Consider the following 16,418-nt stretch of genomic DNA (forward strand, 5'->3'; position numbering starts at 1 on the left):
GCCATGTTTATTCTGGAACCTTGCTACTATGCTATGACTTATATAATACTATAAAACAAAATTGGTAGAGTAGGCCCATCTTAAAATCTATTAACAAAGTTGAATTAATAGAACATGCCATGTCGACCAGTGCAAGGCACAATGTCACCAGCATAAGATGTTCCCTTTTTCACTTTCTTTCAAGATTACATCAACTCATCCGCTCTGAACAGTGTTTTTATTTTTTTAGTTTATTTATTTTGAGAAAGAGAGAAAGCACATGCGTGCATGCACACACACGCACGCACAGGTGGGGGAGAAAGAATCCCAAGCAGACTCCCTGCTGTCAGTGCAGGGGCTTGATACCATCATGAGATCATGACCTGAGCTGAAATGAAGAGTCGGACGCTCAACAGACTGAGCCACCCAGGCACCCATGAACAGTGTTTCAGAAGCATAAATGTGGTCAAAATATTTAAGCTTTTTATTTTGAGATAATTATTACAGGATGTTGCATAAATCATTCCAAGAATCTCACAGATCCTTCACCAGTTTTTCCCCATGGTAAGATCTTATATAACCATAGTACGGTATCGAAATCAGGAAACTGACACTGGTATGTTACTGTTAACTCTAGACTTTATTCCATTTTCACCAATTTTTAAGTTGAATTCATTAATACGAATGTATAGTTCTGTGCACTTTTAACCCATATATACAGACTTGTGTAATTACTACCACGATTAAGATACAGAACTATTTCACCACCATGTAAGAACTACTTATATTCTTAACTCCTGTATTTGCACCCACCTACAACTGGCTCTGGCTCCTGACAACTACTAATCTGCTTTCCACTTGTGTAATTTTGTCATTTTGAAAATATTACATAAAATGAATCATACAGTATGTAATCTTTTAAGATTGAGTTTTTTTCACTAAGCATAATGCCCTTGAGGTCCATTCAGATTGCTGTATCAATAATCCATTTCTTTTTATTGCTAAGTGAGCAAAATATTTTTAACCTTTAAAAGAGTAAAATAATTCTGAATTCCAATGTAAGTTAATTATAATAAGAAAGTCAACTTGAACTTTAATGCCTTTTTGGGCAATTTAATACCCACTTGGCACTCTGAATTAAACTAACACACCCAAAAAGCCTCCAGACATTCACTCAGGCAAGAACAGGCTATCATCCATAAATACCTGATTTTTAAAATGACCAAATGCAATTAAAAAGAATCATGTCACTTACCCCATCCAGGAGGCAGGGGACCAAGGGGATCAAATTCTTTATTTTGCGATGTAGTAAACAAATCCTGATTCTAAAAAAGAATAACAACAACAACAACAACAACAAAAAGGTGAAATAATGAACAACTTAATCAGATAACCTGAAAGCAAGGTTATAAGTTCTAGTATGTCCTTCTCCAGCCATATGTAACATAACACACTCTTACAGAGTTCACATCTTAAGAGATGTGTCACATGGTCAGTGGATAAATGCCAATACACTCTGGTAAAGAAAGAAAATCTTTGTAAACATTAATGCTTGAAATTACTTGAAATTTAAATATTACAAATACATAATCCTCAACCCCAAAGGACCATTTTCTTCTTCTTCAGCTACAAATGAGTAATTAGAGAAATATATAAATCCCCAAAGAGTCATTTATAAACAGTACTCAGAATCACTGGATGGCTGACAATAACCTTGTATTTCTAACTCAAAGAGAATTAAATACAAAACATGGTATATTTGTGTATACAATGGGAGTTGGGGAGCAGGAAGAACAAGCTGTCAGATGAGTAAAAACAAAGAATTCCAGTTTGAAAGTCGACAAGCCTAGATCTGTATAGAAGACTTCTTAAATTTCTATTTCCAATGACCACATTGGTGGAGACAGAGAAGTTTGGCTAGATAAAAGGAAATCATTTGGAAAAAGGAGTCAACCATTGGTAAGAGAGAAGCAAAAGCCATAGTGACTCTATGCAGGGTTAATGGGTATGTTCTGGTTTAAATGTATAATAAAGTGAAGATAATATATGGTCTCTCAGAGGAAGATTTGGTTAAAACCTTTCTCCTTTAGTAAGATAAAAGCAAATAATAGACTGCTTTTCAAACAAAAATTATTAATAGAAAAAAATATACAAGTAAAATAAGGAAAGTGAACCCCATATGTCCAGCATGAAGATTCAACAACTATCAAGACTTTGCCAAATTTTCTTTTTATCCCTCTCTTCTTTGCTGAATCATTGAGTCATTTTACCCCTATGTCTTTCTAAAATTTGTGGACATCTTACATACCATAATATTTTTATCACACCTAACAAAGAATTTATGTTAATTTTATTTTCTAATACCCAATCACTAATTAAGTCCTCACATTACATTTGGCCGAATCTCTTAAGTCTTGATCTATAGCAGTTCCCCCTACTGTCTGTTTTTTTTTTTTTTTTCTCCTTGTCATTGACTTATTACAGAAACTGGGTTAACTGTCAAAGTTTTAAAGCATATGAGATACTCTATTTCTGATTTAATAGCTCTTGGAAGACAGACCTGTCAAGAATTGGCCTTGCTCCTCCAGACAGACACAATTATGAAAAGGGGTGAGCGCAGAGAGGCCAGGAAGAAACACCATAAAAGGTCTGAACCCTGGTTATGGAATATGTCTGAAAAGTCTGGCATATGACAAACTATTTTGATAACTTTCTAAGACTCTAGCCCATTCCACTGGCTCTCCCTGGTTAAATAAGTTGGGGACATACATGTTGAAACCACAGGCCAGGAAGAGCCATTATACAATGTTCCATCATCAATCATTTCCATTCTGAGGTTAAAAATACTAGGTGTAGGGGCATGCCTGGCTGGCTCAGTCAGTAGAGCGTGTGACTCTTGATCTTGGGGTAATGAGTTGGGTGTGCAGCCTACTTTTAAAAAAAATGCAGAGTGTCTGGGTGGCTCAGTCAGTTGAGATTCTGACTCTTGATTTCAGTTCAGGTCATGATCCCAGGGTCACAGGATTGAGCACCATATTGGCCTCTCCAGTGAGTGTGAAGCCTAGTTAAGATTCTCTCCCCTCCCTGAGACCCCTCCGCTCATACATTCTCTCTCTCTCTCAAAAAAAAAAAAAAAAAAAAAAGAAGCTAGGTGTATGACAGTCTATTGACCTGGAACAAAGGCCATTTAATAAAACAGACTTTCTCAGCAATATGTCACCAACCACCCCACCCCTTTTTAAGTAGTTGATATTAAGAATGTTCAATTCATTCAATTCAGTTACTGCTAGCTATTCAGTTACTGTTAGTTACTGCTAGCTATGTTAAGGGTAACTAAAATAGGCTGTTTAAGTTAGGATTTAAAAGTATTCTGTAACAAGAGGAAAATTTCAGGAAAATGGTCAGATTCTTTTGGATAAAAGGGGGAAAAATGAAAAGAAAAAAAATAGAACATGCACAATGAGGTAAAAGATGCAATTCAAGAAAAGTTCCAAAGACTCCAAGTATCAAACTGGTGAAGTTTACAATGAAGCAATATACATTGTTGGTGTTCTGGAAATATGCTAAATCAGTCTCTAAAAAGAATGTCTTAAAAGATCATGTACTGTTGGGGCACCTGGGTGGCTCATTGGTTGATCATCCGACTCTTGATTTTGGCTCAGGTCATGATCTCACAGTTTTTGTGGGTTCAAGACCTGCATTGGACTCTGAGCTGACAGCCTGAAGTCTGTCTGAAATTCTCCCCCTCTATCTGCCCCTCCCGTGCTCATACTCTCTCTCTCTTTCCCAAAATAAATAAACTTAAAAAAAAAAAAAAGATGAAGTACTGTAAAAGTAAGCTAAAGCACACATTTACAATGTGGATATGAGGGAAAGAAAAAATGAAAACTAACATTTTTATGCATCTAATATGTCCTAACCATATTAGGAACCTTATTTTACAGAAACCTCAAAAAAACAAAAAAACCCTCTGAAGTATCTTCATACATTAATAGTTAAAGTAAATGAGTCTTGATGAGATTAAATAACTTACTCAAAGTCATATAGAGAAAGTAACTGTGGAACCAGGATTCGAACCCATATGTCTGACTCTGAAGCCCATGCTCTTTCCACTGGACACCCATGTGGAAAATAGCTTTAAAGAAGGCAGGCAAGCTAGGCATTCAAACCTAGAAGAAATTTGGCCAGGCATACCAAAGGTGATTATAATTTAGAAAGAAAGGAAGATGTAAAACAGTACAGGGAAAAAAAAAAAAAATGAAAAGGGTAAGGTAGACAAAAGACAAATTAATTTCACATCTAAAACCACTGGGGAGAAATACAGTAACAGTTGCCTATAGAAGGTGGAAGGAAAAATTGTCATATTAAATAAAGTATCTTAATCAAAACCAGGTAGGGAAGGGAAGGCTGCTGATAAAGATGAATTTGTCTGAGCACCTGGGTTGCTCAGTCAGTTGGTTAAGCATCTGACTCTTGATTTCAGCTCCGGTCATGATCTCACAGTTCGTGAGATCAAGACTCATGTCGGGCTCTGCGCTGATAGCATGGAGCCTGCTTGGGATTCTCTCTCCCCCTCTCCCTCTGCCCCTGCCCCACTTGTGCTGTCTCTTTCTCTCTCTCTCTCTCTCTCAAAATAAATAAATAAACATTTAAAAAAAAAAAAAGACGAATTTGTCTCTATCAGTGAATGAAAACTATTAGGGTGATGAGATCCAAGAAATAGATAGGAATATGGAGAAAAGAGGGAAAAATAATGCCTACAGAGGACAGGCTTTTACTCTGATGTATTCTAACAGGGATGCTACCAATGTTGGTGAAAGGGAAGAAATGGTAATGAAGCAGGTCAGCTTCTCCTGAACTCTTGGAGAGATTTTCTCCTGTTTAAGTTCTATGTATTACTCAAATAAATCCTTCTTGTTTGGCACACAGAATCAAATTTCTCCAAGAACCATTTTCCTTTCTTCAGAGAAAAGATCTATAATACTTTATGATTTGAGAGACTATAAAATTCCTAGCATCAAAGACTACACAATAAAATGTTAATACACTTTGGTGAACTTTTTGCTATTATTGCAATATTACTCTAAAGGAAAATGTAAAACTTAAACCATTTCCAGAAAGGAGATGTTTGCATACCAAAGTTAATACAATTTTGAAACCAGAAAAATATATTTAGAATAATCATACAAGGAATCCAATTTCTTTAGTCTCCTAGAGCACCAATGTATTAGGTTAACTTTATTTTCATATGTTACAAAATGATTCAATTCTGTCATCAGTTCTATATAGCCACTTAACAGTCAAGTGCTCTTAGAGCCAAACCTTCAAATATTCTGATAAGCGAGGCAATATGAAATTTAAAACTGTTTTAATTCTCTTCACGCTGCTTGGGTTTATTTTTATTATTCTTTTATCCATGAATTTTAAGTTTTCCTAATTACTTTTTAGTTTTGATATTAACAAAGCAAAGGACGTTGAATGTCAGAAGTTTCAAAGAGGTAAGAATAGATCACAGGCACAGAATACTCGAGACGAGGTCTAAATATATATTTATCAACAGCAACAACTGGCTGCCATCTTACTTGTCTTTTTAGTACTTAACATTTCATATGAAGAAAAAAAGAAAGATTAAAGTCTAGTACTCTTAAATTTATAGTGTAGCAGGCTGCTTACCCCATAAATGAATCTCTGGTTAAATTGCTGCATTGCTCCTTGAAGCTGACTACGTTGGAGTTGCCACTGTTCATAGTTCCGGACAGATTCCAATGTCGGCCTCTGCCACGTTGTTGTTCTTGTGAAATGGTCAACATAATAAATACGTCCCATGTTGTCAACCCGCCGTTCCCAGCTAAATCAGGACAAAAACAACCTAATTCAACAATTATTTGTGATACAGATATGAACTGAACAGGACTTCATCTTGGCCCTGGTGCAGGATTGGTAAGATTTTACCTTAAAATACTTTTCATTTACCTGAACTCTTTTATTTTATATATATTTTTAATGGTCTTTAAGTGAATATAAAAGGAAGTTTCTAAAAATTTCTCTTAAAAGTTCTTAATATGCCCCAGGTTTTAAAAACAACAATGTATATTCAGTGAGTAAGTCTCAAACAGTAATTAAGAAACAAGTTCTCATTTTCTTTCCAATGTTCTTCTGACTGTTGCAATTCTAATAGGGACACAACTTTTTCTATAAGATTACAACTACTGATCATTTCAAATGGGTGCATAATATTAAGTAAACATTAATACAATAACTTGGTGATTTCTACTTTGTTATTTATGGTTGTTTCTAATATTCTCATATTACAAAAAGTAAAATAATAAATATGTTTAATACACCAATTTTTTTTCTTCCTTGCATTTACTTCTTAGGATAAATTTCCTGGAGAGGATTACTATAGTGCATTACTATAGTTATAGATACTTCCTGCAAGAGTTGTAACTAATTTATACTACCACTTGCAATGTTATGTGGTAAAGTTTCTCTACAATCTCATCAATACTGGATATTATCTGCTAATTTAACAAGTGAAACAATACCTTTCATGTGTGTACTTGAGATTACTAGCAAGATTAAACATGTCCCCAAGTTTGCTACTGACTTCCCTTGAACACAAGTATTTTCTTCCATTTTCTAGAATGTAAATGATAAATGCTTAACATCATGTATTAATATATCCTTTTATTGCCCCAACTGTTCTACAATTACTTCACTATTATATACTAATAGACTTTATCTTCATATATGATAGGGGATATGATTCTTATTCAGTTAAATAATTACTCTTGATGAAACTAATTCTAAAACCCTGTGATTTGAATGAAGTATAGAAAGGAAAACTTGGAAATAGCAAGACCTATAGAATCTTGAGGTCAGAAATGAATGAAAATCAATTCATTGCTCATCATCATGCTCAGTCAATTCTCTCTCTTCTTTCTAGTTGCATCTACCACAACACAAAGAGGATACAGAAAAGGCTGAAAGGAAGAGGAAAAGTAGGGATATAAGGAAGATTTTATACAGATATCCATAGTTCTAAATAAATACTTTTCTTCTTCCTTAATTCAGATACTTACCCAGGAGGTAGAGGTTCTGGTCTATCCCACGTTGTTCTTTTTTCAATATGATCTACGTAGTAAACTCGCCCATGCTGGTCCACTCTCTGCTCCCAACTTAAACACAAAATTTAAAAGGCTGCTATAGCACTTGTCTTTGCTTTTTTCTCTTTTTTTTTTTTTTTTTTTAAAGGTTTTTTTTTCAACGTTTTATTTTTATTTTTGGGACAGAGAGAGACAGAGCATGAATGGGGAAGGGGCAGCGAGAGAGGGAGACACAGAATCAGAAGCAGGCTCCAGGCTCCGAGCCATCAGCCCAGAGACCGACGCGGGGCTCGAACTCACAGACCGCGAGATCGTGACCTGGCCGAAGTCGGACGCTTAACCGACTGCGCCACCCAGGCGCCCCGTGCTTTTTTCTCTTATATGACCACATTAAAGAACTGAGAAAAATAAGTATGTCAATATATAAAGAAGATACCAAAAGAATTTATGAATAAAGGCAAGACTGGTATCCTGAGGATGACAAAGTAAGCTTTCTTCTGCAGAAGTATCTGCTCAAGACATTCCTTGTATTTCTTTAAAAAAAAATTTTTTTTTTTTAACATTTATTTATTTTTGAGACAGAGAGAGAGCATGAACAGGGAGGGTCAAGGAAAAGGGAGACATAGAATCTGAAACAGACTCCAGGCTCTGAGCTGTCAGCACAGAGCCTGACATGGGGCTCGAACCCACAGACCGCAAGATCATTACCTGAGCTGAAGCCGGATGCTTATCCGACTGAGCCACCTAGGCGCCCCATATTCCTTGTATTTCTAAAGAGGTCTGAGGTAGATGCACTCAGGAGATAAAGTCTATCTCAATCTGATCATGGCATGTGCAAAACTTAGTGGGGAAAAAATGCTTGTAATTAATGTTATGAAATCTGAAGAAAGACTGAGCCAAGGGCAAAGTACTATTTGCATTCCAGAAGAACTGAAATCAAAAACTAAGACTTTATCAGATGTGTCTCTGCATAGTTTAACAGACAAAGTCAATCTGGGTATTCTAGTCTCCTTGGTATGTTAATCCCCAAAGTGAGGAAGACAGGAATAAGCCATCAAAGCTTAGAAGTACCAATCACTTTAGGGGCACCTCGATGGCTCAGTTGGTTAAGTGTCCAACTCTTGGTTTAGGCTGACAGCACGGAGCCTGCTTGGGATTCTTTCTTCCTCTCTCTCTGCCCCTCTCCTGCTTAAGTGTGCACACTCAAAATACATAAACAAACTTAAAAGGAAAAAAAAAAGTACCAATTACTTTGGAGAGTACCAGTTTCTGTATGGTAATCCCTTGCACAAATAACTTTCTAATTTGGGTTCCCGTGTAGGTTTTGCAAAAGGAAAATGGCCCAACTGTGCAGACAAATAATACCTGTTTAGCAATTAAAAATTTCATAAGGGTTTATTAATTTATCAGCCAATTAATTTTAATTAGATTCCAAGCTCTGGATTAATGCGAATGTCAGAATGTATATATGTACATAAACTACTAGAGTATTATTAATTTTTAAAATAATTAGTGGAGATTAAAATGGGGTTATGAGTACTAATTTTATCAGTTTCCTAAATTATTTTTTCCATACGCCATTTATTTATTTACTTTGAAATTTTATTTTTTATTTTTTAAAATTTACTTCCAAATTAGTTAGCATATAGTGCAACAGTGATTTCAGGAGTAGATTCCTTAGTGCCCCTTACCTATTTAGCCCATCTCCCCTCCCACAACCCCTCCAGTAACCCTCAGTTTGTTCTCCATATTTATGAGTCTCCTGTTTTGTCCCCCTCCCTGTTGTTATATTATTTTTGTTTCCCTTCCCTTATGTTCATCTGTTTTGTCTCTTAAAGTCCTCATATGTGACTTTATGAGTGAAGTCATATGATTTTTGTCTTTCTCTAATTTCACTTAGCATAATACCCTCCAGCTCCATCCACGTAGTTGCAAATGGCAATATTTCATTCTTTCTGATTGCTGAGTAATACTCCATTGTATAGGTACGCCATGTCTTCTTTATCCATTCATCCATTGATGGACATTTGGGCTCTTTCCATACTTTGGCTACTGTTGATAGTGCTGCTATAAACATGGGGGGGGGTGCATGTGTCCCTTCAAAACAGCACACCTGTATCCCTTGGATAAATGCCTAGTAGTACAATTGCTGGGTAGTAGGGTAGTTCTATTTTTAGTTTGAGGAACCTCCATACTGTTTTCCAGAGTGGCTGCACCAGCTTGTATTCCCATCAGTTTCCTAAATTATTACTACTTTGCCATAATGACTTTATGATGGTCGAAAAGTATTTTAAGAAGTGGGTTTTTTTTTTCCCTGTCAAAGAGAAAGCAATCTGAATTTGGTGACTATTACTTGGCACTAGTTAACTTTCTATGGTTTAGAGTCCTTCAATAAAAAAAATATAATAAAAATAAAAAAGTATGCCCTGGAAATGAGGAGGAGGATGACTGCTAATGTGGTGAGGTTTTTTTTGTCCAGTCTGACTCTAGATATAGCCCCCCACCCACCAAAACCAGTTACCACTGCTTGAAGATGCTTTTTTAAAGAATGAAGTTCAGTATTATGTTCCTTATTAATAAGTATATGCAGAAGCCTAAAGCAAACAAATGTTAACAAAAAACAGCTACTTACCCAGGTGGTAGGGGAGCTTGAGGTACAGTATTTAATGGCCTAGGGCCTGAGCCTCCAGATATAGTAAGAGGAATTATTAATCCAGATGTTGCTCCTTCAGATGTATTTGAATTTATATTTGTTGGTGGCAGAGAGCCTGTACTGGATCCATCACTTTCAGAAGTAGCAGATGGTGAACCATTGACAGATGCTATAAAAGATTTGTGGAAAACAACAATCTTTTATTTTCAGAAATCTAAATTCAGGATAGAATTTTAACTTAAAAAAAATTAAAAGGCAGATGACACAGAAAATTTAAGATGTGGACATGTAGGTAAAAATAACTTAAATAAAATCAACTTTTTAAAATAACTTTTTGGGTTCTATCTACTCCATGTCTCTTTACTAATTATGAAGCACATGCAAATTCTGATTTCCTGATGCCACAGAAATAAAAACTTTTAGAATAGGAAAGCATTGGTATCCCTTGGTGTTATAAATTCATTTAGTAATTCTTTAGATCCTTAAAACTGTCTTTTCTATGAAACCCTGCATATCAAAGACCAATTTTTGATGTTATGACTATTAAGCAATAGCACTGTACATAGTACATCTTCAAGAAATACCTGACAAAACAATTACCGGGAGAAGTCACCAATATTTTGACAAAGTAGTATATGATTTTAAAGACTGGGAATATATTATTAACACAATTTTTACCCCAAACAGGGGAAGATGTATAATTAAAAACAAAGTTTTTAATAAAATGATTTGTAGGGGCACCTGGGTAGCTCAGTCAGTTGAGCATCTGACTTTGGCTCAGGTCATGATCTCGCATTTCATGAGTTCAAGCCCCATACTGGGCTCTGTGCTGACAGCTCAGAGCCTGCAGCCTGCTTCTGATTCTGTTGTCTCCCTCTCTCTCTGCCCCTCCCCAACTAATGCTCTGTCTCTCTCTCAAAAATAAATAAACATTAAAAAGAAAATTATTTGTAGACAACTAATTTACTTTTTAATAATATTTGGTTTAATTTTTTATACATTCCCTGTCCACATACTAGCAGAGGGAAATAATAAATGATTAAAGATTCTATTCTGGCTAATCAGGGAAAATGGATATTCTACCTAGAGCTGTTAACATTTTTACTACACAAAATGTGTTCATTGGTTGTATAATTTTTGCTTCAAAATCTGAATATCATTTAGCATTGTTGGGTTACTCACCATTTACTAATTGTCTTTTTAAAGGATATAATGAGAAAAGCAACCAGATCCCTGACAAAATGAATAATGCACATAGGGCTCTCATTTTATTTCTCATTTTCAATAAACCACTTGCCTCAATAGATTTTCCCTAGAGGAAAAACTTCTGGAAAAGCATACCTTTGTCTACCTACAGAAAGATCATTCTGGGCCAAAATCTTAAATATAAAAAATACCACTATAAAACCAACCTGAGTCTCCTGATTCTTATCTGAGGATCAATTCCCAAACAAAACGTTATTTATAATCACAGTACTGACAGTTACATCCCTAGTGTGTGGTTGGAATACACACCTGGTCTACGTGGGGTAGGTGGAGGTGGTCGTGAAGGTCTTGGAGGCCTAGAAGGTTTAAAACCGCCATTTGAGAGTGATGGAGAATTATTCCCATTGACCTTCCTATTTTCACCAGCCCCTGAATCCTCAGGTTCATCTGATCCATTTGGATTTGTTCTGGGTAAGAAGCGGGGAAAGGGAGGGGAAAATGAATGTTCAATGAATTTAATAAAAAACAAGACCAAAACTTAAAATTTCTGGCCGGCCTTATCAAGTACGTGAATAGCCCTTGGGTAGAGTCTTGTATGTAACCCTCAGAGCCCACCCAGCAGCAAGAGGGAGGAGTTGCCTAAGGGCAACAGAAACATGTGGGACTCTTCAAAACTATTAGGTATGCTGGTTCAGATTTCAAATTAAGTCTTTGGAGGCCCTGTATAAGCAGGAACAGAGTCAAATTCTCAAAATTCCAATGCCTTCGAAAGGGCACTATTTTATTTCAAGCCCAGATAATGTCACCATAATTTTCCTGGTTTCCATTGGCCCTTAATATTCTTCAGTTTTAGGGTAGGGTTGACTGTTTTATGGCAGAAGAAAGAAGTATACGTATTTTCCAGAGACAAGGTGTTTTCTTTCCATCCCAGGAAACGGTATACAAAATGTTGAAAATTAGTGATTAGAACAGAGGTGCCCACAGACCTTTTTTAAAAGGGAGGTGTTATTTCTTCAAAGCAATGACATAAATTGAAAGAAAGAAAAGAGAGGGGAGGACAGTAATGTCAGATTGAAAGTTTTTACCACTGTCAGCTAAATATACTTGATTACTTTTCCCAGGGAAACCTAGCCATGAATTAGACAGCAGAGTGTTAGTCTAGACAGTTTGAAGAAGCCTCAGCTAAGGCTCTGCTATCTACTATCTGGTAAGCAGCAAACCACTATGCAGTATCAATCCATACTACAGTATTAATTATTCAGAATAAGCCTGAACAAAGTAATATCTAATCAATTCAAGAAATTAATATTGAGAGGCATGACCACATATTAAATCATATTCACACTATGTTCCCCTAAAGTTTTTTAAATTTTTTAATGTTTATTCATTTCCTGAGAGAGAGAGAGAGAGAGAGAGAGAGAGAGCGCGCGTGCAACCAGGGGAGAGGCAGAGAGAGAGAGAGACACAGAATCCAAAGCAGGCTCCAGGGTCTGAGCTGTCAGCACAGAGCCCGATGCGGGGCTCAAACTCACGAACCGCAAGATCATGACCTGAGAAGTCGGTTGCTTAACCGACTGAGCCACCCAGGTGCCCCTCCCCTAAAGTTCTTTAGGGTTTTTCTACTCAAAGTATGGAACCCAAAATATGGAAAAGAAGCAAAGGCAATACACAGGAGGCTTATTAGAAAAGCACAATCTTGAGGTGCCCAGGTGGCTCAGCTGGTTGGGTGACTGACTCTTGATTTTGGCTCAGGTCATGACCTCATGTCTTGTGAGATCAAGCCCTGCATCGGGCTCATGCCGACAGTGACGAGCCTGCTTGGGATTCTTTCTCTTCTTTCTTTGCCCCTCTTCACTCTCTCTCTCTCAAAATAAATAAACATTTCAAAAACGTTAAAAAAAAAAAAAAGAAATACACAATCTTGCACTCCTCTCCCAGGAGCCACTATATCAGAACTAGAATTTTAATAAGATCCCCAGGTGATCTGTGTGAATAGTAAGATATGACAAGACTGCCTTGTGGGTGCCTCAAATGCTTATTTTGTTTTGTTTCGTTTTTAATTTTTTTTTTTAACATTTATTTATTTTTGAGACAGAGAGAGACAGAGCACAAACGGGGGAGGGTCAGAGAGAGGGAGACACAGAATCTGAAACAGGCTCCAGACTCTGAGCTGTCAGCACAGAGCCCGACGCGGGGCTCGAACTCACGGACTGTGAGATCATGACCTGAGCCGAGGTCGGCCACTTAACTGACTGAGCCACCCAGGCGCCCCTCAAATGCTTATTTTGAATAAAAGGAACAGCTCAGTAACTGGCAGTCAGCACCTGGTTAGTGTTGACTCCTACAGGAAGGCCAAGTCACCCCAGAATATGAACTGAATGCAGGAAGAGTCAGCTTTGACACTGCTCCTCTACCCCTAGGTGCTGAGTTCCAAACCCATTTTTGAGTAGCATACCCCTTTAAGACTCTGAGTATTGCCTCTCCATACTATTTCAACACATTACTAGTTAGTTCTTAAAAATATTAAGAACTAATTAAGGTTCATAATGCCTTTTAGAAGGTACGCAACAAATGGCAGAATGGACCAATAGTGGGAAATTGAGGTTTCTAGCTCTGGCTCTGCTATTAAGAAGTTATTTGACCAAAGAAAAGGTACTTAAATCTCCATGCACGTCAGTGCTAGTCAAGTTTCAGGTATATGTGAGGAAGGAGAAACATTTGGGACATGAGGTAAATCTGCTATGACAAAGGGGAAATCCAGAAACTGGATTCAAAAATGCAATATCCTGGGGTTGAGGATTAAAATTTTGGAGATTTCAACATCCATGCTGTTTACTCTAACACCTTGGCCTCAGTTTCTCAATATAGTTATCTGACAATCTGGGTAGTAGGATGACTCCTTAAATGTCCTTGATACTTAGAAATTGTTCCTCCTTCCTAGGTCTTAAACTCACAAATCTCTCTACCTACAACGTTCTACTTCTTCTACCTGCCTCCCACTGTATCTTTGATGCAGTCTCATCATGGCCTTTAACCCACTCTATATTCACAGTCCATCAGCTCCCTTCAAGTCCCACTTGGGTTCCATCCCAGGGTACTACTTCTCCTAGTACCTTTCATTCCTTCACTATAGTCCAACATCCCCTAACCCCAAGCAATCTTTTCATTACAACTAATCCTTCATTTACTTTTTCTACTACTATTCTCAGGGGCCAACAAGTAATAATAAATAATGTTCCAGGTGCAAAATCAGGTCTATTTTAGCAGAGTAAATAAACTAGGTAAAATACCAAATTAAAGGAGTAGACTATTCTATAAAAGGTCCTCATAAATTTCCCACTGTGCCCAATAAAGAAAAGTCTGTAGGGGTGCCTGGGTGGCTCAGTCAGTTAGGCATCTGACTTTGGCTCAGGTCATGATCTCACAGCTTGTGAGCTCGAGCCCTGCATCGGGCTCTGTGCTGACAGCTTGGAGCCTGGAGCCTGCTTCAGATTCTGTATCTCCCTCTCTCTCTCTGCCCCACCCTTGCTTGCTCTCTGTCTCTCAAAACTGAGTAAACATTAAAAAATTAAAAAAAAAAAAAAGAAGAAAGAAAGAAAAGTCTGTAGATTTTCACTACCAATGTCTAATAAGATAAAGTCTTTTCTTCCCTCCTGTTAGTGTATGTGCCGCCAAAGTGAGCACCTTTTTTCCTGTTAAAAAGAAGAAATCACAGCTCAAATCTCTTAGGAGCTAAAAAACTAGAAATGACAGAGGACTATGACAGCCTACGCCACAGGTTCATTGGGATTGGTGTATTAATATTAAAATTAATACTAATAAAAATTAATAGTAATTTGGTAGGGCAAAGGACTTTTACTAGGTGCTGTACAATTAAAGAGACTTAGGCAAAAGACAAAAAGAAATTAAAACTGTTTCTTCAGTCTCCATCTTTTTATACTGGCAGGCATCAGTTTCCTATAGCTTGCTCATTTTAGAGACTGAGACTAAAGCTACAGTTGACCTTATTTAACAACTTCAACTGGACTATACATACTGCTTGGAAATCAACCATTTTCTACATATTAAATCTACTTTTGACCACATTTCTAATCTGTAGATGACCGTCATCCTGCCTCTTCCCTAACATGATGATTATCTGCTATCCTTCAATTGTCTCATCTACCTTAAACTTTCTCTGTTTCAAAGGGGAGGTAGGTGCCATGTCCAGCTGAGAAGGTGGCAGAAGCCCCTGAGACAGCCCAAGAAGATGGAACAAGGAAGATAAAACACTCAAGCAGAAACAGAAAGAAGAAAAGAAAACTCAAGGAACTAAAATCAAAGGCTGCAGGGAAGGGCCTACAGGTGGAATTAAGAAATCTGGAAAGATTTCTAAGCCTGGATGGCTTAGTCAGTTGAGTTCCAACTCCTGATTTTGGCTCAGGTCAATGATCACAGGGTTGTGGGATTGAGCCCCATGTAGGACTCCACGCTCAGCGTGAAGCCTGCTTGAGATCCTTCCCCCTTCCTTCCCCCCCCCCCCACAACCTTCTCCCCTGCTTGAACTCTCTTAAACAAAAAAGGGAAAAAAAGGAAAGAAAGAAACCTGACAAAAAGTAACCTGTTCTTGTGCCTGAGGCAATGGTGTTCCTTAATTCTATTCCTGTTTAAACATCTGAATTCCCTGTCTGTTACAGCATCTATTGCCAACTATAGCTAGGATGAAGTGTTGTCTTAGTTCCTATTTTACATTTAAGAATAAACTTTCATTAAAAAAAGGAAAAATCAATCAAAAAAATTTCTCTGTGCTCTTATCATCTTCATTTATTTGTTTCCCCTCTTGGGAGAAAAATGTCTCTTCACTACTTCAAGGCTAATTTGTCTTTGTGTTTTTGATTTCAGCCTGTATCTTCTAGGACTTTCCATCATCATTTAACACCTTTCTTCTATCTTCCATCATCTTCCTTCTTCCAGATCTTTTCTCTCGGTTCATAAACACAATCAAACCCCTCAACCTAAAACACTTCCTCAATCCTAACTGCTCTTCAAAACAGTTCTTTCTTTTTTCCTTCATTATAGCTTCTTGTATTTATGCTATTAAAGAACTTAGTATATTTTAGTTTTTCAAAGACTTTCACTTTTCAAAGTGAAAAACAACTTCTAATCATAAAATAAAAATCACCTTCAGTCCTGCCTTCTGGAGATCATTACCATTAAGACATGGAACTATCTCTTGCCAGTCCTATTTCACCGGCTCTGTATGTAATCATACAATGTTTCCTATCTTGAGCAAATGTTTGTTTTATTACTCATTATATACTGGGCATTTCCCCCAAATTATTAAAAAAACATTTATAACATCTAATGACTATAGAAAATTCTAATACATAGAAATATCATCTAATCATTTTCTTTTCTTTTGGTGGGGGAAGAGGAGGTAATTCCTATTTCCTACAGAAAGTCAGAATAGAACACCTGGGTTAAAGTATACAAAT

General features: G+C 37.0%; 1 protein-coding gene across 3 annotated transcripts in view; it reads right to left on the reverse strand.

The window, feature by feature from the left end:
* The window catches only part of ITCH (itchy E3 ubiquitin protein ligase), a 149,423-nt gene that overhangs the window by 40,203 nt on the left and 92,802 nt on the right, over window positions 1-16,418 (reverse strand). For all 3 annotated transcript variants that reach the window (XM_043604720.1, XM_043604721.1, XM_043604722.1), the window contains 5 exons: window positions 11,254-11,411; window positions 9,718-9,907; window positions 7,062-7,157; window positions 5,653-5,827; window positions 1,235-1,304 (listed from right to left, as the gene is read on the reverse strand). In XM_043604720.1, the coding sequence (XP_043460655.1) occupies window positions 1,235-1,304; window positions 5,653-5,827; window positions 7,062-7,157; window positions 9,718-9,907; window positions 11,254-11,411 (689 nt within the window). The remainder of the gene's footprint in view (window positions 1-1,234; window positions 1,305-5,652; window positions 5,828-7,061; window positions 7,158-9,717; window positions 9,908-11,253; window positions 11,412-16,418) is intronic.

The sequence above is a fragment of the Prionailurus bengalensis genome, chromosome A3 (assembly GCF_016509475.1).
Source record: "Prionailurus bengalensis isolate Pbe53 chromosome A3, Fcat_Pben_1.1_paternal_pri, whole genome shotgun sequence".
NCBI classification, from domain to species: Eukaryota; Metazoa; Chordata; class Mammalia; order Carnivora; family Felidae; genus Prionailurus; species Prionailurus bengalensis.